This window comes from Entelurus aequoreus, linkage group LG04 (genome assembly GCF_033978785.1).
Source record: "Entelurus aequoreus isolate RoL-2023_Sb linkage group LG04, RoL_Eaeq_v1.1, whole genome shotgun sequence".
Classification (NCBI taxonomy): Eukaryota; Metazoa; Chordata; class Actinopteri; order Syngnathiformes; family Syngnathidae; genus Entelurus; species Entelurus aequoreus.
This window is the reverse complement of record NC_084734.1, coordinates 37,505,154-37,528,369: the sequence shown is the minus strand read 5'-3', so window position 1 is coordinate 37,528,369 and position 23,216 is coordinate 37,505,154. Positions and strand designations below refer to the sequence as shown.

The 23,216-nt window shown below is 39.7% G+C and overlaps 1 protein-coding gene across 1 annotated transcript in view; it reads left to right on the top strand.

The window, feature by feature from the left end:
* Window positions 1-4,803: 4,803 nt before the first annotated feature.
* Window positions 4,804-23,216, top strand: part of tmem63a (transmembrane protein 63A) — a 24,681-nt gene continuing 6,268 nt past the window's right edge. Inside the window, exons 1-17 of the mRNA XM_062044754.1 lie at window positions 4,804-4,946; window positions 6,804-6,973; window positions 7,051-7,130; window positions 7,822-7,900; window positions 7,971-8,008; window positions 8,091-8,233; window positions 9,677-9,728; window positions 10,130-10,238; window positions 10,312-10,382; window positions 10,456-10,536; window positions 11,158-11,275; window positions 11,530-11,663; window positions 11,791-11,937; window positions 16,106-16,259; window positions 16,336-16,442; window positions 16,507-16,593; window positions 19,174-19,239. Of these exons, the coding sequence (XP_061900738.1) occupies window positions 6,806-6,973; window positions 7,051-7,130; window positions 7,822-7,900; window positions 7,971-8,008; window positions 8,091-8,233; window positions 9,677-9,728; window positions 10,130-10,238; window positions 10,312-10,382; window positions 10,456-10,536; window positions 11,158-11,275; window positions 11,530-11,663; window positions 11,791-11,937; window positions 16,106-16,259; window positions 16,336-16,442; window positions 16,507-16,593; window positions 19,174-19,239 (1,634 nt within the window). The 5' untranslated portion in view covers window positions 4,804-4,946; window positions 6,804-6,805. The remainder of the gene's footprint in view (window positions 4,947-6,803; window positions 6,974-7,050; window positions 7,131-7,821; window positions 7,901-7,970; window positions 8,009-8,090; window positions 8,234-9,676; window positions 9,729-10,129; window positions 10,239-10,311; window positions 10,383-10,455; window positions 10,537-11,157; window positions 11,276-11,529; window positions 11,664-11,790; window positions 11,938-16,105; window positions 16,260-16,335; window positions 16,443-16,506; window positions 16,594-19,173; window positions 19,240-23,216) is intronic.

Sequence of the window (23,216 nt, the reverse complement as noted above, 5' to 3'; positions counted from 1 at the left end):
CAATTCTGTTTTAATATTTGGCGGGCCGGATTAAAGGGACCAACGGGCCGAATGTGGACCGCGGGCCGTAGTTTTCCCATAACTGTCATAGGTCAACCGGAAAAACAATATATTTATCTGCGCTAAAAGAAAATGAGCACCCCCCCAAAGGTACACTGTATATGACAATTAGTCCAATTAGAGAGAGTGCATGAACACGTGGACTTCACACGTAGGTGTCCATTCATTTTCTACCGCTTGTCCCTTTTGTGGTCGCGGGGGGTGCTGCAGCCTATCCCAGCTGCACGTGGGCGGAAGGCGGGTTACACCCTGGACAAGTCGCCACCTCATTGCAGGGCCAACACAGATAGACAACATTCACACACTAGGGCCAATGCAGAGTTGCCAATCAACCTATCCCCAGGTGCATGTCTTTGGAGGTGGGAGGAAGCTTGAGTACCCGGAGGGAACCCATGCAGTCACGGGGAGAACATGCTAACTCCACACAGAAAGATCCCGAGCCCAGGATCAAACCCAGGACCTTCATATCGTGAGGCACATGTACTAACCCCTGTTCCACCGTGCTGCCCACACGTAGGTGTGAAAATACAAAAAAAACAACTATTTGAGAAATCAGACTAATTTAGTGCATGGTAACGTTGTGACTGACACATTTTATACAAAATACACCACGACAGCATTTTTAATAAAACTGTTAAAACTTAAGCCAGTGCGTCTTGCGTTCCAGTGCCAGAACGTAGCTACTTGTACCCGTACAGTAAGCCTGATTACGTCTCTAGCTTTCCTTGCATGTGCTTCATCGCTCTCTGTGTTATTCCCCCGTCGTGCTCATTGTGTCCTGTGTTGTCATCATCCAGCTTCCCCGTTGTCGAGCTGCGTGTCTCAACTTCCCGGATCCCCTCTGGACTCTCTGCTGCCTCTCTGGATCTCAACCTCACGCCTGCCCTCTGACCATGATGCCTCGCTCCAGCCCTTGACCTTCCGCCTGTCTCTGGACTTCCGAGCCTGCCTTTCCCTATCTGGACTTCCGCCTCAATTCCAACATGCACCTTCAACACCCTCTGGCAACAACCCACATATAGTTACCACACATTGTCACGCTACATTTATTTGGATTACTTACACACCCCACATACATTTTCTTGTGTTAATGAACACACTACCTTGCCGTCTCCTTCTCTCGCTGTACCGTTACAAAAATTCTAAGTTTTGCACAAATAAATGATGTGCATTTAGGTAAAAAACTTAAAATATTTTGCTGTATGAAATTCTGACAATAAAATTGCAAATATGTCAAAATATTGGGATCGTTGTAAAGCTAATTTTCATTCACACAAGTCATTTACTTAAAGTAAATCAATCTGATGGAAAAATGTAAACATTTGACAGCACTATATAAAATGTAAATAAACCTGAGCACTCCAGGTTAACAAAACCTTAAAGAAGATGGCTCAAGTATCTTTACCTCACTTCCTGACTGTCACTGTTCCCTCTCCCGCTTCCTACTAAGTGGCCGTGATTGACAGGCGGGCTATATCCACGCAATATCACCAAGCACACGTTCCTATTCCCTCCTGGAGGCTTCATCCGCCGGTCAAATTAACCTTCCGTGCCAAAGGGAGGCGAGCGGAGCGGGTTTGCCCTGCGTTGGCCAATCAGCAGGTGATTAGGCCGGGTGCGGGAGGGGTGAAGGGTCACTGCGATGGGGCCATCGCAAGCCTGATTGGTTTCAATCAGCGGCCAGCCGAGAGGACCGCTGGGAGCTGAGCTGCGGCCAGCGCTAATCAACGCGTCCCACAGTGAGGCATGAACGGTCTCACACTCACACACAAACACACATCATGGACATCACTGTGAGTACACATTGACATAAAGAGACACAAACACACAGCAGGGAGAAATGAACAGTCCAAGGGAGGAAACCTATAAACATCCCATAACAAAAAGCTTGAGGGAAAAACCACAGAATGTTACAGTAAACTGAGCGACTAATTACATTGGATTCATTAATTTGACCATCTGATAGGCGCCCGTGACATTGCTTAGCGACGCCCCGTCCCGCTCAGACTGCTACACATCTCCCAAATGCGGAACCAGCCACATTCTGCCCACCGTGTCGGATGCTGTGCTAATTCCTGATCCCATTTTTAGTCAAGCCCAGCATAAATCAGACAGTGAATGCAATGAAAAATGATATCATCATTGCTGCCTCCACATTGACCTGCTGGTAGTGACGTTACTGACTAGCAGTGGATGGTTAGGTGTCAGCGGTCACATGGGGGGGACAAAATAGACTTTGTCTTGCACGCTTCCAGTCACGTTTGTGTAGATGAAATTAACTTTACCTGTTACAGTACTAGCAGTTTTTATGTCACTTGCCTTGCACAACATGACAGATTCTACCCATCAAAGAAACTACACATCTCATTTCGAACATACACTCATATTGAAATTTCTACCAGTGTATTAATCTGTTCCAGTGTCAAACAGTGGCATGGTTGAAGTAACATTTATTTCAACATGAGGTGCCATCTCCTCCTGATAACCACATTTTCTGCAGTGGATATTTTTATTTGGTTTTTCATTCGCCACACCTAGTGTGTGTGTGACAATCATTGGTACTTTTTTTTTAACTTATTTGTCATAGTTACAAATGTTGGGGTAAAAAATAGCCAATGGTTGTTTGCAGAACACGTGTAAAAAAGGTAAACACTAAAGAAACAAAACCGCACTGCTATTTCTTTACCATATCTGTCATGTTGCTGTATTGTGTTCTTTCAGTATAGCCTACTTTAATGTTGAGTTGGTATGTACTGACCATCCTGGACAAAAACCTGTGTAGTGAATGACTGTGTGACTAATTTACATAAAAGACCCAGCTGTCATCTTAGTATTGTCAATTTAGCCATATTGTACCGAGACTATTCCCTCAGTGCTAAGTTACATTGCTGATTTTATCATTTAGTTTGAAGTGATACTCTTTGCACTCTCTGGTTTCACCGATTATGGAGGCACCACCATAAAAAACAAAATCCTGAAGAATACTTAGTATATGCGGCGTATCCATCCATCCATCCATTTTCTACTGATTGTCCCTCTCTGAGTCGCACTTGCTAAAAAGATGACATAACATGATGAGTCATAAAAACACGGGTTAAATATGATAATTTAGAGGCTTTATTGAATTATTAACATTAGCTTATTTGTCCAAAAATACAATATTGTTACTCTTGAATTCATTCTTCCATCCATCCATCCATTTACTACCGCTTGTCCTTGCTCAGGCCCGTTGTGCGTTCTCTCTGTAAAGACGTGGATTGTTTTTGTGCAGAGAACTCTGGGCATTTTGCATATAATGCATATAATGCTCTGTGACCCAGACCGCTCTGGCTGCAGTGCCCTCTGCTGGTTGTTCAGGGGAGTGTGTAGGTCACATTTATTTGTGCATCTGGTTTGTGGGAGGAATGTCTCATCGACACAAAAGCAAAAAAAAAGAGATCCACATATGCAAATTCAATACAAATACAAACACAAAATCAAGCATATTTATATTCAAATCTAAAAAATATATTTACAAATACACGTTTATTTATACAAATTCTTAATTTATATTATGACACATTTTTTATATTTATACATTTTATTTGTATATATTTTCAAATCTCAAATACGCGTTTATTTATACAAATTATTTATTTATTTTTATATCACATTTGTATTAGTATTTGTATATTTATTAATATATGCATACGTATTAATATCATATTGATATATATATATAAGTTGATGTGAGACAATTCTACTTCCATACTAACCAGCTTTTTACCTGAACATTATTGATATCTTTAAATGTTGCCTTTAATTTGTTGGTAATGATTATCATCAGAATAAAACACAGGCAATTTCAGTCATAAACATTTTATTTTTGACTTAGTGTGTTAAACAGTCAAAAAAAAAAAAAAAAAGTCAAAAATAAAATGTTTATGACTTTATGATAATGATTTTTTTTTTTTTGACTTAGTGTGTTAAACATGGCAGCACGGTGACAGAGGGGTTAGTGCGTCTGCCTCACAATACGAAGGTCCTGAGTAGTCGTGAGTTCAATCCCGGGCTCAGGATCTTTCTGTGTGGAGTTTGCATGCTCTCCCCGTGACTGCGTGGGTTCCCTCCGGGTACTCCGGTTTCCTCCCACCTCCAAAGACATGCACCTGGGTATAGGTTGATTGGCAACACTAAATTGGCCCTAGTGTGTGAATGTGAGTGTGAATGTTGTCTGTCTATCTGTGTTGGCCCTGCGATGAGGTGGCGACTTGTCCAGGGTGTACCCCGCCTTCCGCCTCATTGTAGCTGAGATAGGCTCCAGCGCCCCCCGCGACCCCGAAGGGAATAAGCGGTAGAAAATGGATGGATGGATGGATGTGTTAAACATATTATACATCAAGCATATTTATATTCAAATCTTAATAATATATTTACAAATACACGTTTATTTATACAAATTCTTGATTTATTTGTATGTCACATTTTTATATTTATACATTTTATTTGTATATATTTTCAAATCTCAAAAATATATTTACAAATACGCGTTTATTTATACAAATTATTTATTTATTTGCACATCACATTTGTATTTGTATATTTATTCATATCTGCATATGTATTAATATCATATTGATATATATAAATTGATGTGAGACAATTCTACTTCCATAGGTTAGCATTTACTTGGTATCGGATCGATACAAAAATGTGCAGTATCGCCCAACCCTACAGGACCGCTGTGAAAATAACAATTGTCCACACAGCTGAGCCGAGTGCGCATGTGCGGAAGAAGAAGAAGAAGGCAAAGCAGCCCAGGGAGTTCTGTAATAATGTTGACGTTGTCTTTACAGCTTTAAACAGAAGTTCCTTGTGCAGCTAAGCCTGGGACGCAAACACAGCAGGTAGGGCGGTATCTACTTTTTCTCTCCTTCGACGAATGCAAGTCAGAAAACCGCCTTTTTGAATAAGGAGTTTTTTTTATTGAAAGGCGGATATTGACAGTGGTGACTTGTCCGTGTGGAAGGAAAAGTTGTGCAATGTTGTCTCCGGTTTGTATCAAAATAATTTCTACCCGGGTTTATTTACTGAATTATTTATATTAGCTTGTCACAGTCCAACCACAGTTGGCAGATAGTGCTAACCGGTTAAAAACAAATGTAAAAGGTTTGGTCGGTTCGGTTACTCGTCCACTGTAAATAGAACTCCAGATGTTAGACGGAGCCGCGCTGTAACGTTGCATTGAGTCCTCGTGACGACCGGCGTGCCTGATTTATTTTAAGTTTAGGCGTGGTGGGACAAGTGGGAATTGACACGGGTGGGAGCAAAACATCACATTGTTCACGCCCACCCACGTGACATGACCCTGTGGTAAGACATGAAAAACGGCAAAGGTTCATAACTAAGCGGAACCAAAACATTACAGAAGAAGAAACTCCACGACCCTATACTAGTGTTTGGGCCAAACAGGGACGCAAAAAAACGAAACAAAAAAACAACAACATTCAGGCCCATTAGAAAAATCTAAATAATGTGAAATGTGAACCACGATTTCTGGGACAAAACACATGTAACAACCCATCCATCTTCTTCCGCTTATCCGAGGTCGGGTCGCGGGGGCAGCAGCCTAAGCAGGGAAGCCCAGACTTCCCTCTCCCCAGCCGCTTCGTCCAGCTCCTCCCGGGGGATCCCGAGGCGTCCCCAGGCCAGCTGGGAGACATAGTCTTCCCAACGTGTCCTGGGTCTTCCCCGTGGCCTCCTACCGGTCGGACGTGCCCAAAACACCTCCCTAGTGAAGCGTTCGGGTGGCATCCTGACCAGATGCCACCTCATCTGGCTCCTCTCCATGTGGAGTTTTTTTTAATTATCACCATCATTCTTCTTATAAGACTTATACGACTCATGAGAGGTCCCGGAAGGACAGTAAATGAGGGACATGAAAAGAAAGACTGAAAATAATCCATCAAATCAAAAACATTGTAAAGTAGCTCCCAACATAGTTCATTCATACAGTATATGTGATTAAGACAAGTCAAGCAAAAAGTCAATTGATGAATGTGATTGCTCCTCCCATGACAGCCAGAGTGATCCTCACTGTACAGCAGGATTGATTGATTGATTGAGACTTTTATTAGTAGGTTGCACAGTGAAGTACATATTCCGTACAATTGACCACTAAATGGTAACACCCGAATAAGTTTTTCAACTTGTTTAAGTCGGGGTCCAGGAAGCCCTAACCCATTTTCTGTAAAATAATGCTTTTTTGAAATTTAATAACATACAATTAATGTACTTACTACATTACTTTACTCTGACGTCATCCCAGGGTCAAAGTTGTCCAATCCGTGTGTACATGAAGAGACCAACTTCGTCAACAATCTTTCTCACTGGGGACTGCTAGGGAAAGCAACGACTTCCCAGGTCAATAAGGGTAATGAGGTGATTAAAAAAAACAAACTTAACCGCTTCTTAAAATATAGTTTTGTCGAATCCGGGCATGCTAATGTGCCAATTCTTTGTAGGTCCATTAAGTTCAAGTTAAAAGGACTCTAGAACTTTGTGAAGATTTTCAGCCATCCAGGTCATGGTAATCCGCAAACGATGAATTGGTATTTAAAGACGTTTGACCAACGTTAATCCAAAAGGCTTCTTCAGTTCTAAATGTTGTTGATGGAGAATTCCCTCATTTCCCACCAGAGACATAAAAACTGGTAAACACTGTCATTGTGGGTTCACAAAAACTGACACTTCTTCTCCTGCAGTGATGTCATCTTGGTGGTGGGATCAGTGGTCGCTGAGCCCGAACCGAACGCTGCGCTCCACCGGGCCAGACGACAAGACCTGCTTTAATGCTACGCAGAACACTGTCCTGAACGGAGTCAGCTTTGGCGGCGTCCCTGTTGTGTTGCTGCTAAACTTTAGCGTCTTTTTGGTACTTCTTAGTTTTGTCTGTCATTTTATTGAGATTGAATGGGATCGATAGACTGTTTCAATCTTTTGGGCCTACAGGTGTTGCTGATCCTCTTTTCTGTTATACGGAAGACGTTCTGGGACTATGGACGTCTTGCACTGGTGGCAGACAATGAAAGGTTTGTTCTGTTTTTGACAGAGTAGGGACTTTATTTATTTTACGATTTATATGAATATTGTATGCATTTACAGTCTTTGTAAGCTTTCAAACCCACTTATAAACACTTTCTAGGCTCTTAAAACACATTGTTTCACATCAACATGAAAACTTAAATGAGTACTCAAATCTCAATGTACTCAATGGTACTTTAAAATTTGCGCCGCACTGAGACCGTAGTAAGTGACAGGAGGCTCCAGAAGACGTCACAAAAGGCGCATCAGCTTTTGAAAACCTGCTAAGCTAACTTTAGTTACATTATGTAAAAGGCAAATTGTATAGAGCAAGATAACAGAGTCTGCTTGTTTCAACACAGTAAGTGGGGTTATACATCGTAACTCTACTTAAGACCTTAAATACACATGTTCTGGCAGAGAATAAGTCAACGAAGTAGGAAAGATAGTTGTTTGCCAACTTAGTGACTGTGTTGCTGTATTTAGTGAGTTTGTTTTGTCTGCACCTTCAGAAAAAATCGAAAATACATATTGTATTTGGCTTTGTTCTAACCTCAGTTTTAAAAACAATTCTGGATCAGATGATTGTCTGTATGAGACCTGCAAAGAGTCAACGTGTCATTGCCATAGTAGCAAATTGGACAAACTGTGTTTATTAAATATTCTTTATAAAATTGTGTTGTTAAAATTTGCTTTTAGGGTCACTGAGTCGGGACGCCAACGTTACAGAAATCTGTCATCCTGTGCGTCCATTGGAGATGACCCGGAGTATGAACTGGTATATAAATTAACAGAAATCCTGAACAAAAGGTACTTTGCTTCTTATTTAAAACATTGTTTTCCCAAAGGGCTTCTGTTCTTGGCTTCCTTATATCCTCAGAATGGAGTAAGTCATCTTCTTTAATGCTCCTATGTGACATTATTACTTCCATCCATTGTTTAATCACACAATTCATTTTGCGTCCCAGTGACGACAAGATAAAAGCCCGGTGTGGTATAGACGCTGTCCACTACCTGTCCTTCCAGCGCCACCTCGTCATCTTGCTGCTGGTCATTACCGTCACCTCCCTGTCAATCATACTGCCTGTCAACCTGACAGGGGACCTGTTGGGTGAGTTTGATTTTGAGGTTGTTGTTTTTTTACTCTCCAGCCATACAAATTAAGTCAATTCAGCATTTTAACTAATGTGTGAACACTTCAAACAAATCTCTTTGCGACTAGTTCACTTTCACTTCAATTACAGTGTAGTTTGAGAAAAAGACCTTAAAGGCCTACTGAAATTAAATGTTCTTATTTAAACGGGGATAGCAGGTCCATTCTATGTGTCATACTTGATCATTTCGCGATATTGCCATATTTTTGCTGAAAGGATTTAGTAGAGAACATCGACGATAAAGTTTGCAACTTTTGGTCGCTGATAAAAAAGCCTTGCCTGTACCGGAAGTAGCGTGACGTCACAGGTTGTGGAGCTCCTCACATCTGCACATTGTTTACAATCATGGCCAGCAGCAGCGAGAGCGATTCGGACCGAGAAAGCGACGATTACCCCATTAATTTGAGCGAGGATGAAAGATTTGTGGATGAGGTAGGGAAGATGCTGTGAGAGGCGGGTGGGACCTGATATTCAGCTGGGAATGACTAAAACAGTAAATAACACAAGACATATATATACTCTATTAGCCACAACACAACCAGGCTTATATTTAATATGCCACAAATTAATCCGCATAACAAACACCTCCCCCCTCCCGTCCATATAAGCCACCAATACAAATCAAACACCCGCACAACACACTCAATCCCACAGCCCAAAGTACCGTTCACCTCCATAAAGTTCATAAAGCACATATATTTCCCCAAAGTTACGTACGTGACATGCACATAGCGGCATGCACGTACGGGCAAGCGATCAAATGTTTGGAAGCCAAAGCTGTACTCACGGTAGCGCGTCTGCTATCCAACTCAAAGTCCTCCTGGTTGTGTTGCTGTAGCGAGCCGGTAATACACCGATCCCACCTACAGCTTTCTTCTTTTCTGTCTTCATTGTTCATTAAACAAATTGCAAAAGATTCACCAACACAGATGTCCAGAATACTGTGGAATTTTGCGATGAAAACAGACAACTTAATAGCTGGCCACAATGGTGTCCCAATATGTCCGCACAATCCGTGACGTCACGTGCAAACGTCATCATACCGAGATGTTTTCAGCAGAATATTTCGCGGGAAATTTAAAATTGCACTTTACTGATCTAACCCGGCCGTATTGGCATGTGTTGCAATGTTAAGATTTTATCATTGATATATAAACTATCAGACTGCGTGGTCGGTAGTAGTGGGTTTCAGTAGGCCTTTAAGCAGATTCACCTAAATACTACTGAATGAACTCTCAATGTATAAATATATTTTAAAAAAGTGGACTGAATAAAGTGATTGATATGTCAACAAACCCTACAGAAGCCTACTTGGATAAACAATATTAAAAAGGTGTGACTGGTTAAGTTGCATGCAAGTGCGTCTCACAATTTCCCGATCACATGATCATGTCTTTCAGGCAACGATCCACAGAGTTTTGGAAGGACGACTATCGGGAATCTTCAAAAGGGGTAACAAACAACGACATGTCTGCAGATCACAACCCCTGTAAAGCTACAGTAACATACACAAAGTCTTAGGCTACTAAAAGCTGCTCTGTTGTTTTAATGACCTGTTTGTACAGAAACTCAATACAGTAGGACACATACAGCTAAATACACAAAATATAAACATGTAATTTAAACAAAAAACTTGTGGGCCAGAGATGAAACAATTACATTTTGGTGAGGATTTGACAAAAGGGTACAAAAATAATTCAGGAAGTAACCACAAATGCATAACTCGATCAACTTTTGTCACTACATAATGACATTATGATTGTTTTGTTTAACATAAGAAATCTGACAGTGGCCCCTTGACTTTTTGCGCAAAACATGGATTTAGTTTTCTTTTACTTTGCTGTCATTTGCAGAAATGACCTGTTGTGGCTGCACACTGTGTTTGCCGTCCTTTATCTGGCCCTCACTGTTCTTGTCCTGCGACATCACACATCACAAATGAAAGGCATGGGAAGAGACACGGTGAATTTGCTACTTCCTCATTCTTTTACTTCAGGAGCCACACACAGTTACTTGACACCGACTATATTTGCAGACCAGAAACACCTTGTTTGTAAAGGCTGTACCTAAAACAGCGACAGAGGAGGATGTAAGGACACATTTCACGTAAGTGGACTGAATGGAGTTTGCATTGTTCACCATTTACACCTTCACATTAATTTGTCCTGCTTTTGCCTAGAGAGGCGTACCCCACTTGCAGAGTGTGTGCCGTCAACATTGCCTACGATGTGGCTAAGCTCATGCATCTGGACAAGGAAAGGTAAGCATGTAGAGCTAGTTACAAATACAAGTCAATATGTATAGTATATATAGTACCGGGTATATCAGTATGTGGAATTAAATTATGGAATTAATTAAGCAAAGAAATCAAACAATGTACTAATATGATCCACTTCAAGAAACTCTTCTAACTTAAAGTGTGTACAAAGAAGAACCATGATAAACATTCTAAATTTATTTCATCCATCCATTCATTTTCAAGATAATCTTACTCATCTCACCATATGAAATATAACTTACTTCACCAATTATTATTTAGTTATTTTTATTGTTATTACTTATGGAGTATATTGTGAATAAATTGAGAACAGGAAGTGAACAAAAGTTTTAGCAACTGCAATGTAAAGAAAAATGGGTAGGATTAAATAAGCTCTGCTTCTTCCTACTCCTTTTCGAACGTGTTGAATAGAGAAACTGGAAATTGTGACGTACCATGTTGTATGCATGCATGTTCGAAATAAACTCAAACTCAAGTCAAAGTGAAAGAGGCAAATTGGTGAGAAGATTTGGAAGAACAAGGCCTATGTCACACTGACACTTCTGAGAAATGTTATCACAATCCAGTATCATTTGTTCAGCGAGCTTTTTGTTTCCACCCCAGGGTTCGAGCAGGAAAAAACCTGCGCTACTACGAGCGTGTCCTAGAAAAGACAGGGAAGCATGGAACAATATACCCCCGACTGTGCGGTTACCTCTGTTGCTGTGCCAACTGTGACAAGGTAAGACAAAGCAGAGGACTTCAAATCGTCATGAAAAGGGCGTCCTATGGCGTCATAGTAAAATACACACTGGAGCTCACACGGGTTTGTTGTCACTGAGAGATAATTGTGTGTATTCTTGCCAGCGGTGAAGGCTGTGTAAAGAATTAATCTGGTTTTAGAATCCCCGTCTTGAACTCCTTGTCAGTGGGGTGTGATTTTAATACTGGTATTAGTCATACGGTATGTGTGCGGATGACGTGTGGCTCCCTCAGGTGGACGCAATAGAGTACTACAGCACTAAAGAAACAAACCTGCTGGAGGAGGTGAGGCAGCAGGTGGAGGTGGTGCCACAGCGACCCCTGGGGCTGGCCTTTGTCACTTTGCAGACAGAAGCAATGGCCAAGTAGTAAGTAGTCATTTTATATAAACGTATTCCAAACTCTCAACACAAAACTTTAAAAAAAAAAATGTTTGCGCACGAGGACAAGAAAATGTAATTATTCTTTTTCCTACCTGTCCTGTGCCATTGTTAGCATTCTGAAAGACTTCAACGCGCTGGAATGTGGTGGCAGGAGTTGTTGCTGTTGTGGCAGAGAGCCGCAGCCTTCCACCAACAGTGGAGGTCTCAAAGTGAAGAAGTGGAGGGTCAGCTTTGCACCTCATCCCAGAAATGTTTACTGGTAAGCACCCTTCATTTCAGACTTTTACTGTGGAGCTTTATATCACCTTAGATTTTTCATTTACAGCAGTGGTCCCCAACCTTTTTGTAACTGCGGACCGGTCAACGCTTGAAAATTTGTCCCACGGATTATATTGATATATAATGTAGGAACCAGAAATATTAATAACAGAAAGAAACAACCCTTTTGTGCGAATGACTGTGAATGAGTTGTGGGAGGGAGGTTTTTTGGGTTGGTGCACTAATTGTAAGTGTTTTTTATGTTGATTTAATAATTAAAAATAAAAATAAAAAAAATAAAAAATATATATATATATATATATATATATATATATATATATATATATATATATATATATATATATATATATTTTAGGGCTGCAACAACTAATCGATTAAATCGATTATTAAAATAGTTGCCGATGAATTTAGTCATCGATTCGTTGGATCTATGCTATGCGCAAGCGCAGGTTTTTTTTAAATTTTATTTATTTTTAATAATAATTATTATTATTATTATTATTTTTTTAAATAAACCTTTATTTATGAACTGCAACATGCAACAGCTGAGAAACAATAATCAAAATAAGTATGGTGCGAGTATGCTGTTTTTTTTCAATAAAATACTGGATAGGATAGAAATGTATTTTGTCTCTTTTATCCGATTATCAATCAATTAATCGAAGTAATAATCGACAGATTAATCGATTATCAAATTAATCGTTAGTTGCAGCCCTAATATATTTATATATATATATTTTTTTTTAAATTGTATTTTTTTTTCTTGTGCGGCCCGGTACCAACCCGGAGGTTGGGGACCACTGATTTACAGAATTCAACCTGATATTTCAAAGAAAATATAATTCAAAAGTTGGGAATTGGTCAACAAAAATGGTGCCTTTACAAGGGTACACAGCAAAATAGTAACAGTACCTTTGTGCACATGGACACATTTAATTGGATAAAAATGCTTCATGTAAACACGCCATTCGGAATATTCTGACTCGATCACACACGTTCGGGTCACAATTAAATTCCGATCAAGACGTAAGTAATTCAGATTGGAGCACATGAAAACACATCTTCCGAAATTCGGGTAAGAATTACACTTACTGTTTTCAACAATCAGTTGAATTCTGATGTCAACTATACTTTGGTGGTGGAGCGGGGACTAGATTTAATAGTCTCAGAATGAAGCAATTGTATTTCTGCTGTCTCCCCCCATTCAACATGCAGAAGGAGCATTATATACTGTTGAGTTTGTTGCTTTAAAACAAGACTAGCAAAAACAAAAGTATAGTAGGGAGTGTCATGTGTCGATGTAACAATAAAAGAAGGTATCCAGTTGTCGTCTTAACGAGCTGTTTTACTCACAACATTACAGCTGCTCCATGTGCTAACTGCTAGCCTCAAACACATACACACAATGTTGAAACATGAAGATGCGCCACAACATAAAAAGCACAGAACAGCTACATTCCAAAAAGAGAGGTTAGACAAAATTAGTGAACAGAAGGAAACAATGATAAATATTGGAATAACATTGGACAAGCAGAAATGCACAAAGCCATGTTTGATAACAGTGGAAGTCTACTTCTTCAGCACCTGCAGTGAGCGATCTCGTCCAAAAGATGGCGCCATACCACAAATAACACACCTTTCTGTTTAAGTTAGGTTCTGTGCATTTCAAAGTAAAGTATTCCGATTTAAGATGTGATGCATAAAAATGCTCGTCATAATCAGATAATTTTTTTCAGAGTCTATGTACAGTGTACATAGACTCTGAAAAAAATTATCTTACTGTGTACATTGTACACAGTAAGATTCTAATCCGAATGATGATCAGATTAAATAAATGTTGTCCATGTACACATGGCTAATGACACAGAAATAAATAATATAACATTGTTAATTAAAGCTGTAACTTTCATGCAGTCTAAAAGTTATGACTGTTAACAGTCGCGTGTACGGCTTCTTTTTGCACTTTCAACTAACTAAAACATACAATATTCTAACCGTCACATTTGGCTGCATTTAGAAGTCTATAGAACATCCCTCAACATTTAACACAGTTGTATTTATAGGTCTTTTCAGAATACTTTTCAGAGTACGGTACTTCTGTTTAGTTTTTTGTACAGTGCGCCATCCGAATGCGTAACAATTCTGTGTGATACTATTAGTCAGAATTCAACCTAACATGTCAGGGAAAACAGGGTAACATTGTAGCATTCTAGTAATACTTAGAAGAAAATCGTAACTAATTATTAGGGTTTCACAATTAATTGATGATTTAATTAGTGCAACATCATAACTGCAAGAGGCTGAGGTTTTTTTATTTTATTTTTTACTCTATGCATCAGAATTGTCAAGCCTTGTGTCCTTGGTCTGCTGACCAATTGAAAGTGGTTACAAAACAGTACATTTGTGTGCGTTTCAGCCGTGTTCATTATTATTGTCAGTGTGCTAATAACAAACACTGCTTGTGTTGGTGTACGGTATCTGCAAAAAGTTTTAATGGTGACAGTGTAATATGGCTAAAATAACTTCTCTGGTGACCGCAGTACAAGGCATGTCAATTTAGTTCGCAATCTGGTGGAGGCTATAACAGTTGGCCAAGGATGGTTGTTGTACACATAAACCCAAATATTTTTGGTTGTAGATTATTACATATTGTTTTGTGTGGCAACCTGAAACAAGAACATGTTGATTGACAGTCGAAAATATTTTTTTCCTTCGCTCATCAGTTTAGCAGTTTTAAAAATCTAAAAATTGGAAATCGAATCGCTACCGCAATTTGAGCCACAGCAATTGCACTTAGATTTTTTTCTCAAAATCGTGCAGCCTTATTACAGTAAATATGCTGCTAAAATTTACAACATTGTTATCAAAAGCTTATGCTGCCTACATTTTTTTATTGTTGTTTATAGTACTAACAGTTATGTATATGGCTTCTCTTTGCACTTACTATTAATAACCAAGGGTGTCAAATTCTCTAACGTTACTGTCGCAGTATGCAAACAAGTTGTCTCGCCCTCTTGTGCTTGACTGAGAACAACAACACTACAGCTATGAGGCACAAAGATAATCGGCAAAAAAAAGGACCTCACTCTGTCAGGAAACTTGGCCGGTAACTTTAAATTGCGGGGATAGGATGAATAATTTAACATTTTCATAATGAAATCAAATACCATCACAAGTTTGTTTATGGTTTGTATAAATTTGAATGTTGTTTTTTTTGTGTAAGGTGCATCGCTTTATTAGACAAGCTATGAAGAAATGACGTGTTTTTTGACATACATTAAGCTGACTTTATACTATAACAAATCTGTGCATAAACAGAGGTATATTTTACATGTTTAATGATGTTTACGTCATATTTACAATCAGACACATTCATGGAGGATAATTGATAATTTTGTTTTAATTGCATGAAACGGAAACTGTTAAGTAAATAACTTCATGTTCTGTGGTTACATACGGTTTAAACAATTACATAATGTTGCACATTAATGTAAATGTATGAAACATATGTGATTGACAGTGGGGAAAGCCAATCAAAACCAACATTTCCTGCAGTCTGTTTTACAAAGTTTAACAACTAATCCTTACAAATACAGACATTCATTTTTTTAAACCACAATTGGTAACATACCACATCACTGTGATTGATGGGTATTTTTTATTTGATATTATCTGAAGCAGAGGAAAAGCAACAAGTTCAACATTAATTACCTATTACTGAGAAAAAATATGTTTTTTTGATGTATTAACTACAGCACTTTATAAGACCTGATGTTTTATTTTAGTAAAGAAAACTGACCGTAACTGTTCAAGCCTGTTAAACAGAATTTATTTTATAAAGTCAGTGTTTTGTTATTTAAAATACATGATCATGATTAATCGCCCATTTTTTTTTTTTAAATCCCTTGACTGCATTATTAATAACATGTATACACTGTAAGTCTATTCAAAACCAGTAATTGCACACCATACTTCTTTTCAATGTAACTGTTTTTAACTATGTTTTTGTTTATTGACATTGCTTGACATCTAAAACAAATACTTACTGGGTTTAGACTTATGCATTACTAACATAATGTTGAATTTGGCTTTCACTTCCTCTCTGATGGCAAGTAACCCACTTTGACCCCACCAATTCTCCTTTTTAGGGACCACCTCTCAGTGCAGGGTTTTTCCTGGTTCATCCGCTACATGATGCTTAACTTCCTGCTTTTCTTCCTGCTTACCTTCCTGACAACGCCCACCATCATCATCAACACCATAGACAAGTTCAACGTCACCAAGCCCATCCACTATCTGAATGTACGTCTTAAAAACTCAACATTTTAGGAAGATGCTGCTCTCTGCAACAACAGTATTCTCCCTCCTCCCACCATAGAGCCCTATCGTCAGTCAGTTTTTCCCCACGCTCCTGCTGTGGTCCTTCTCTGCCCTTCTGCCCACCATCGTCTACTACTCCACGCTGGGGGAGGCACACTGGAGCAGGTGCGGCACATTCAGGTTTGGAATGCTGGGAAAGGCTTGGATTGAATGGTGTATGCTCTTTCAGGTCCAGTGAGCAGCTGAGCATGTTGCACAAGCTTTACTTCTTCCTGCTCTTCATGGTGCTCATTCTTCCCTCACTAGGGCTCACCAGGTAATTACAGCTGACTGCTACTACTATTTGCTTAAATTTTTCTGCCATCATATCATATCCTAATTTATATTGGACATACATTAAAGGGAAACTGCACTTTTTTAAAAGTTTGCCTTTCATTCACAATCCTTATGTAAGACAAGCACACATATGTTATTTTTTTTTGATCATTTTATTTAGAAAATGTGAGCAAAAGTCTGCTAACAATGGAGTCAACGGGAGTCGCTCTATTCCGCCTGTAGGAGCCTAAATGCTTTTTAAGTTAATTTACATGTTATGGAAGGTGCTTTATGTTTATTCAGCAAAAAAGGGACTATTTACTTTTTTTGAATAATACGAACATTTATATATTGCATGCTTAGAGTAATTATAAGGCACACTTTATTTGTAATTATTACATTTGTGTGAATAATTTGATAACGTACTATTTTATACTGCCTTAATACAGTGAAGAATATGTAACTGTTTAATTGCAATTATGGCGGAAGGATCTGTGTGGTAATAAGGTTTGGACACAGTGTATTATGGGTTATGGCAGTTAGGTATGGTGGAATCGAGCCACAGTTTTTTAGACCTTACTCATACTTTTTCTTACTCTTTCTTACTGTAACACACTCGCTTTATTTTGCCACAAGTAAACGATACACAAAACGAAGAGGAGCGTCTGGAGTTTTGTTTGTTAATGCAGCAGCAAGCGGGAGCAGGAGAAAGAAGAGCGTCAAGCTAAGGCTTCATTAGGAAACTACACCGCCTATTAAGCACTTTAAAAAACCTCTAAACACCTCCATCATCCTATTATATACACACTGCAAGTATACTTTAGTAACAAGTACATTCATAATAACATGTTATATTTATGTATTTTGCTCATTTCAAGCGGCACATTATTTTCATAGATGCATCACAACGTTCACTTTTTCCTTCAACAACAATTTAAATTTTCCTGAGGGAACTCTCCTGAAGGAATCGATAAAGTACTATATATCTAACACTCAGACTGCAGACTTCATGAAAGCCAACAAACATAATAAAACATCACTTTCTGTATAATGTCTGCTTTCACTGCAATGCAGACTGTTGGGATGTTGATCTATTCCCATTTAGATGAAGAATGACTAAATCCTCTCAAAGGGTTAAAAAAAAGGGTCGGTGCAAACCAGTGTCTTTCGCCCGTCTTTTTTGTCATCTTCTGGTCTAAATTGGCTGTCAAAGTTTAGCAACTTCCCAGTTTATATCCATTTTTTACTATCAAGGTGAGAGGCATGATTTATAATCTAGAATTACCTTTCACGAGCTCAGAGACGATAAAGCAGGTCACAGGTGAGGATGTTAATACAGCAGCAGGTGGGGGGGGGCTGGGGGGGGGGGGGTTTGGTTGGTCGGGGGTGGGTTATTTACAGCTAGAATTCACCAACTCGAGTATTTCATATATATATATATATATATATATATATATATATATATATATATATATATATATATATATATATATATATATATATATATATATATATATATATATATATATATATATATATATATGTGTATGTATATATATATATATATGTATATATATATATATATATATATATATATATATATATATATATATATATATGTATGTATATATATATATATATATGTATATATATGTATATATATATATATATGTATATATATATATATATATATATATATGTATATATATATATATATATATATATATATATATATATATATATATGTATATATATATATATATATATATATATATGTATGAAATACTTGACTTTCAGTGAATTCTAGCTATATATATATATTCTTTTTTTAATTTTATTTACATAGAAAAAAAAAAAATACTTGAATTTCAGTGTTCCAGTGGCTATCCATTAGATGGCAGTATTGTCCTGTTTAACTTCTCTGTTCATGATGAGTATATCATTTCGGCCGCTATGTCTGTAATTTCCTCGTTCTTCTGCTTCGTCTCCTTGTTGTGTGCGCAGTTGTGCATTCTATAAAAGCCCTAGATGTTATGACGTCTTTGGGCAGGCAAGCTGTTTATTTTGTGGGAAAGCGGACGTGAGAACAGGCTGTCCCCACTCAGTCTCAGGTCCGCATTGAGCTGGAGGGGGCGTGGCCTCCAGCTCCGGCTGAATACCGGGAGTTTGTCAGGAGAAAATCTCTGCCGGGAGGTTGTCGGGAGAGGCGCTGAATATCGGGATTCTCCCGCTAAAAACGGGAGGGTTGGCAAGTATGCCTTAACGTTAGCTCTTATAGTATCGCTATTACCGGTACTTAGTTAATATTCAGGTCATAAAATGTAAATTGAGTATTGTTGGCGCTTTTTGGATGGTTATTTATTGGATTTTATGGTTTTAATAAATGTAATAGATGCAATGACGTCATGGCTCTAAAAAAATATTTTCTCTCATAAGGATTGTGACTTATAGGCAAAAGAGAAAAAAAGTGCAGGTCCCCTTTAAAATAAAAACTTAGATTGTAAAGTTTAGATTGAATGTTGGACAACTGAATATTTCTCCACACATGTTTGGTCAACTCACTTTTGTTTCTCCCTTTCAGTCTTGCGTTGTTTTTCCGCTGGCTGTTTGACAAAGAATTTCTAACAGATGGGAAACTGCGGTTTGAGTAAGTTCCACTTTCTGGTGAACGTCTCACAATAACACACACATTCTTTAATTTACTATTCCACATCACAAAAGTAATTAATTTTAAATCAAGCAAACCAGCACATCTTTCTGTATTGGACATACTTTTTGATTTTGTGTATTAAACATATGTACAGCAGTCAAATTTATAAAGATGACAGATTATCAAGAAGACTGATTTTAGAAGCACTTTTCCTACATTAAAACTGAAGAAAATGCTTTATATTATACATTTTGTGTTTACCGTACTATGGTATGCTATATATATATATATATATATATCCATCCATCCATCTTCTTCCGCTTATCCGAGGTCGGGTCGCGAGGGCAGCAGCCTAAGCAGGGAAACCCAGACTTCCCTCTCCCCAGCCACTTCGTCCAGCTCTTCCCGGGGGATACTGAGGCGTTCCCAGGCCAGCCGGGAGACATAGTCTTCCCAACGTGTCCTGGGTCTTACCCGTGGCCTCCTACCGGTCGGACGTGCCCTAAACACCTCCCTAGGGAGGCGTTCGGGTGGCATCCTGACCAGATGCCCGAACCACCTCAACTGGCTCCTCTCGATGTGGAGGAGCAGCGGCTTTACTTTGAGCTCCCCCCGGATGGCAGAGCTTCTCACCCTATCTCTAAGGAAGAGCCCCGCCACCCGGCGGAGGAAACTCATTTCGGCCGCTTGTACCCGTGATCTTGTCCTTTCGGTCATAACCCAAAGCTCATGACCATAGGTGAGGATGGGAACGTAGATCGACCGGTAAATTGAGAGCTTTGCCTTCCGGCTCAGCTCCTTCTTCACCACAACGTATCGATACAGCGTCTGCATTACTGAAGACGCCGCACCGATCCGCCTGTGGATCTCACGATCCACTCTTCCCTCACTCGTGAACAAGACTCCGAGGTACTTGAACTCCTCCACTTCGGGCAGGGTCTCCTCCGCAACCCGGAGATGGCACTCCACCCTTTTCCGGGCGAGAACCATGGACTCGGACTTGGAGGTGCTGATTCTCATCCCAGTCGCTTCACACTCAGCTGCGAACCGATCCAGCGAGAACTGAAGATCCTGGCCAGATGAAGCCATCAGGACCACATCATCTGCAAAAAGCAGAGACCTAATCCTGCAGCCACCAAACCAGATCCCCTCAATGCCTTGACTGCGCTTAGAAATTCTGTCCATAAAAGTTATGAACAGAATCGGTGACAAAGGGCAGCCTTGGCGGAGTCCAACCCTCACTGGAAACGTGTCCGACTTACTGCCGGCAATGCGGACCAAACTCTGGCACTGATCATACAGGGAGCGGACCGCCACAATCAGACAGTCCGATACCCCATACTCTCTGAGCACTCCCCACAGGACTTCCCGAGGGACACGGTCGAATGCCTTCTCCAAGTCCACAAAGCACATGTGGACTGGTTGGGCAAACTCCAATGCACCATCAAGGACCCTGCCGAGAGTATAGAGCTGTCCACAGTTCCATGACCAGGACAAAAACCACACTGCTCCTCCTGGATCTGAGGTTTGACTATGCAGCATAACCTCCTCTCCAGTCTGGAGTAGACCTTACCGGGAAGGCTTGGGAGTGTGATCCCATGATAGTCGGAACACACCCTCCGGCTCCCCCTTCATAGATGGCTTCCCTCACTCTACTTTCGTACCGTCCATCCTCCCTGTCCAGAATTTGTAATTGTTTGTTCAAGATGCTGCCATTTCCCCATCCTTTGACAGTGACAACACTATGTCCGCTTTACCTTCAATCAATCAATCAATGTTTGCATATCATCACCCCTGCGGGTTGCGCGGAAGTGCATCCAAGTGCTACGTTTCCTTTTGACTTTTGCTCATTTTGTTTTCTTTTCCAGTTGCCAACATCTCTTTGTTATTCCAAATACAGCAGCTAACAGGCTCGAGTAGGTTCAGGTGCCTATTAAACTCATCCCCTAAGTTAACTGCCTTCGTGAGTGCGTTCACATGAATAAAGCCATCTGGGACGACTCTAATTCGGTGATGTCATTACTTCAAACCAATTAAGCTGTATTTGATTCTGATTCTGACTTTGAATCTGAGAGGGCATCATAGGCAATTTCAATAATATTGACTCTCAAACGAACAAATTATAACTGACATTCGGTTCTCATCGTTAACTTGAAAAAACATTCAAAAGACTTGACTTGTTCACAAACGTCACATCTCTAAGAAGAACTATTTTCTTCATGTTTTGTGCCAGGAAGTTACAGCAGTGTTCTGGGGGAGTGCGGCTAAGGTGTCGTGGTATTACCAGTCTTGGTGGGGACGAGCGCCTTGAATAATTTACTGACCACGTTGGTCTGATTATGGTCCGTTTCAAAAAATCCAAAAAACTGCTATTTTGTCAAGGTGACTTTTCTTGTTTTATCAACAAATTCTTCGCTCTCTGCAACGCTCATTTGAGTTTCTCTTTACACTCAAGAATCAATCGCGAGACAACAAGAGGGTGCAACCAAACCTGATAGTTGATACTGTTACCGGATTGGCTATAAGCGTGTCACTCTCACTGATCATTGATCACTTCCTACGTTGCTCTGTTACCAGCAAGCAAGTGCCTTTGTTAATGTGAACAACCTTGGTTCTGGTTTCTTCTGACAAAGAAGAAAAAAATCCAACATTTTATCAAACAAATTTTTTATTGATATCGATTTTGTGTCGATCGCAATATATATTGAAATCGTATCGACCAGCCCTAGTTATACATTCGTGTAAATTGTACAATGTTTTGTATATTATACATTGGGTATATTATACTTTGTGAACTATATATTGTGATATATTATTAATGAGTTTACACTGTTTTTTAGTAATTTATACATTCAACAAAAATATAAACACAACGCTTGATTTTGCTCCCATTAATCATGAGTTGAACTCAAAGATCAAAATCTTTAACTATATACATAAGACTTATTCCTCTCAAATATTGTTCACAAATCTGTCTAAATTTGTGTTAGCGAGCATTTTTTCGTTACCAAGATAATCCATCCTACCTCACAGGTGTGGCATATCAAGATGATGATTTAACAGCATGATTATTGCACAGATGTGCCTTAGGCTGCCCACAATAAAAGGCCACTCTGAAATGTGTAGTTTAGTTACGGAGCACAATGCCACAGATGTTGCAAGTTTTGAGAGAGCGTGCAGTTGGCATGCTAACTGCAGGAATGTCCACCAGAACTGTTGCTCGTGAATTGAATGTTCATTTCTCTACCATAAGGCATTTTAGACAATTTGGCAGTACATCCAACCGGCCTCACAACAGCAGACCACGCGTAAACACCAGCAGGTGCACCTCCATGATCTTCTGAGACCAGCCACCTGGACACCTGCTGCAACAATTGGTTTGCGTAGCCAAATAATTTCTCCACAAACTGTGAGAAACCGTCTCAGGGAAGCTCATCTGCATGCTCGTCATCCTCATTGGGGTCTAATCCTGACTGCAGTTTGTCGTCGTAACCGACTTGAATGGGCAAATGCTCACATTCGATGGCGTCTGGGACGTTGGAGAGGTGTTCTCTTCACGGATGAATCTCGGTTTTCACTGTTAAGGGCAGATTGCAGACAGCGTTGTGTGGGAGAGTAGTTTGCTGATGTCAACGTTGTGAATCGAGTGACCCATGGTAGGGTTATGGTAGGGGTGGGGTTATGGTACGGGCAGACGTATGTTATGGAAAACGAACGCAAGTGCATTCTATCGATGGCATTGTGAATGCACAGAGATACCGTGACAAGATTCTGAGGCCCATTGTTGTGCCATTCACCCGAGACCATCACCTTATGTTGCAGCATTACAATGTGTAAATGTTCTGTTTTTGCATTGCGCATTATTATGGTACTTACGGTTCAGCCACTCTTTTAGTGTATTTACGGTACCTCCCAGCATGCATTGCTCTATGCGCGGGCTCCAGTAGTCAGTCTGTTATGTGAACGGCAGTGGC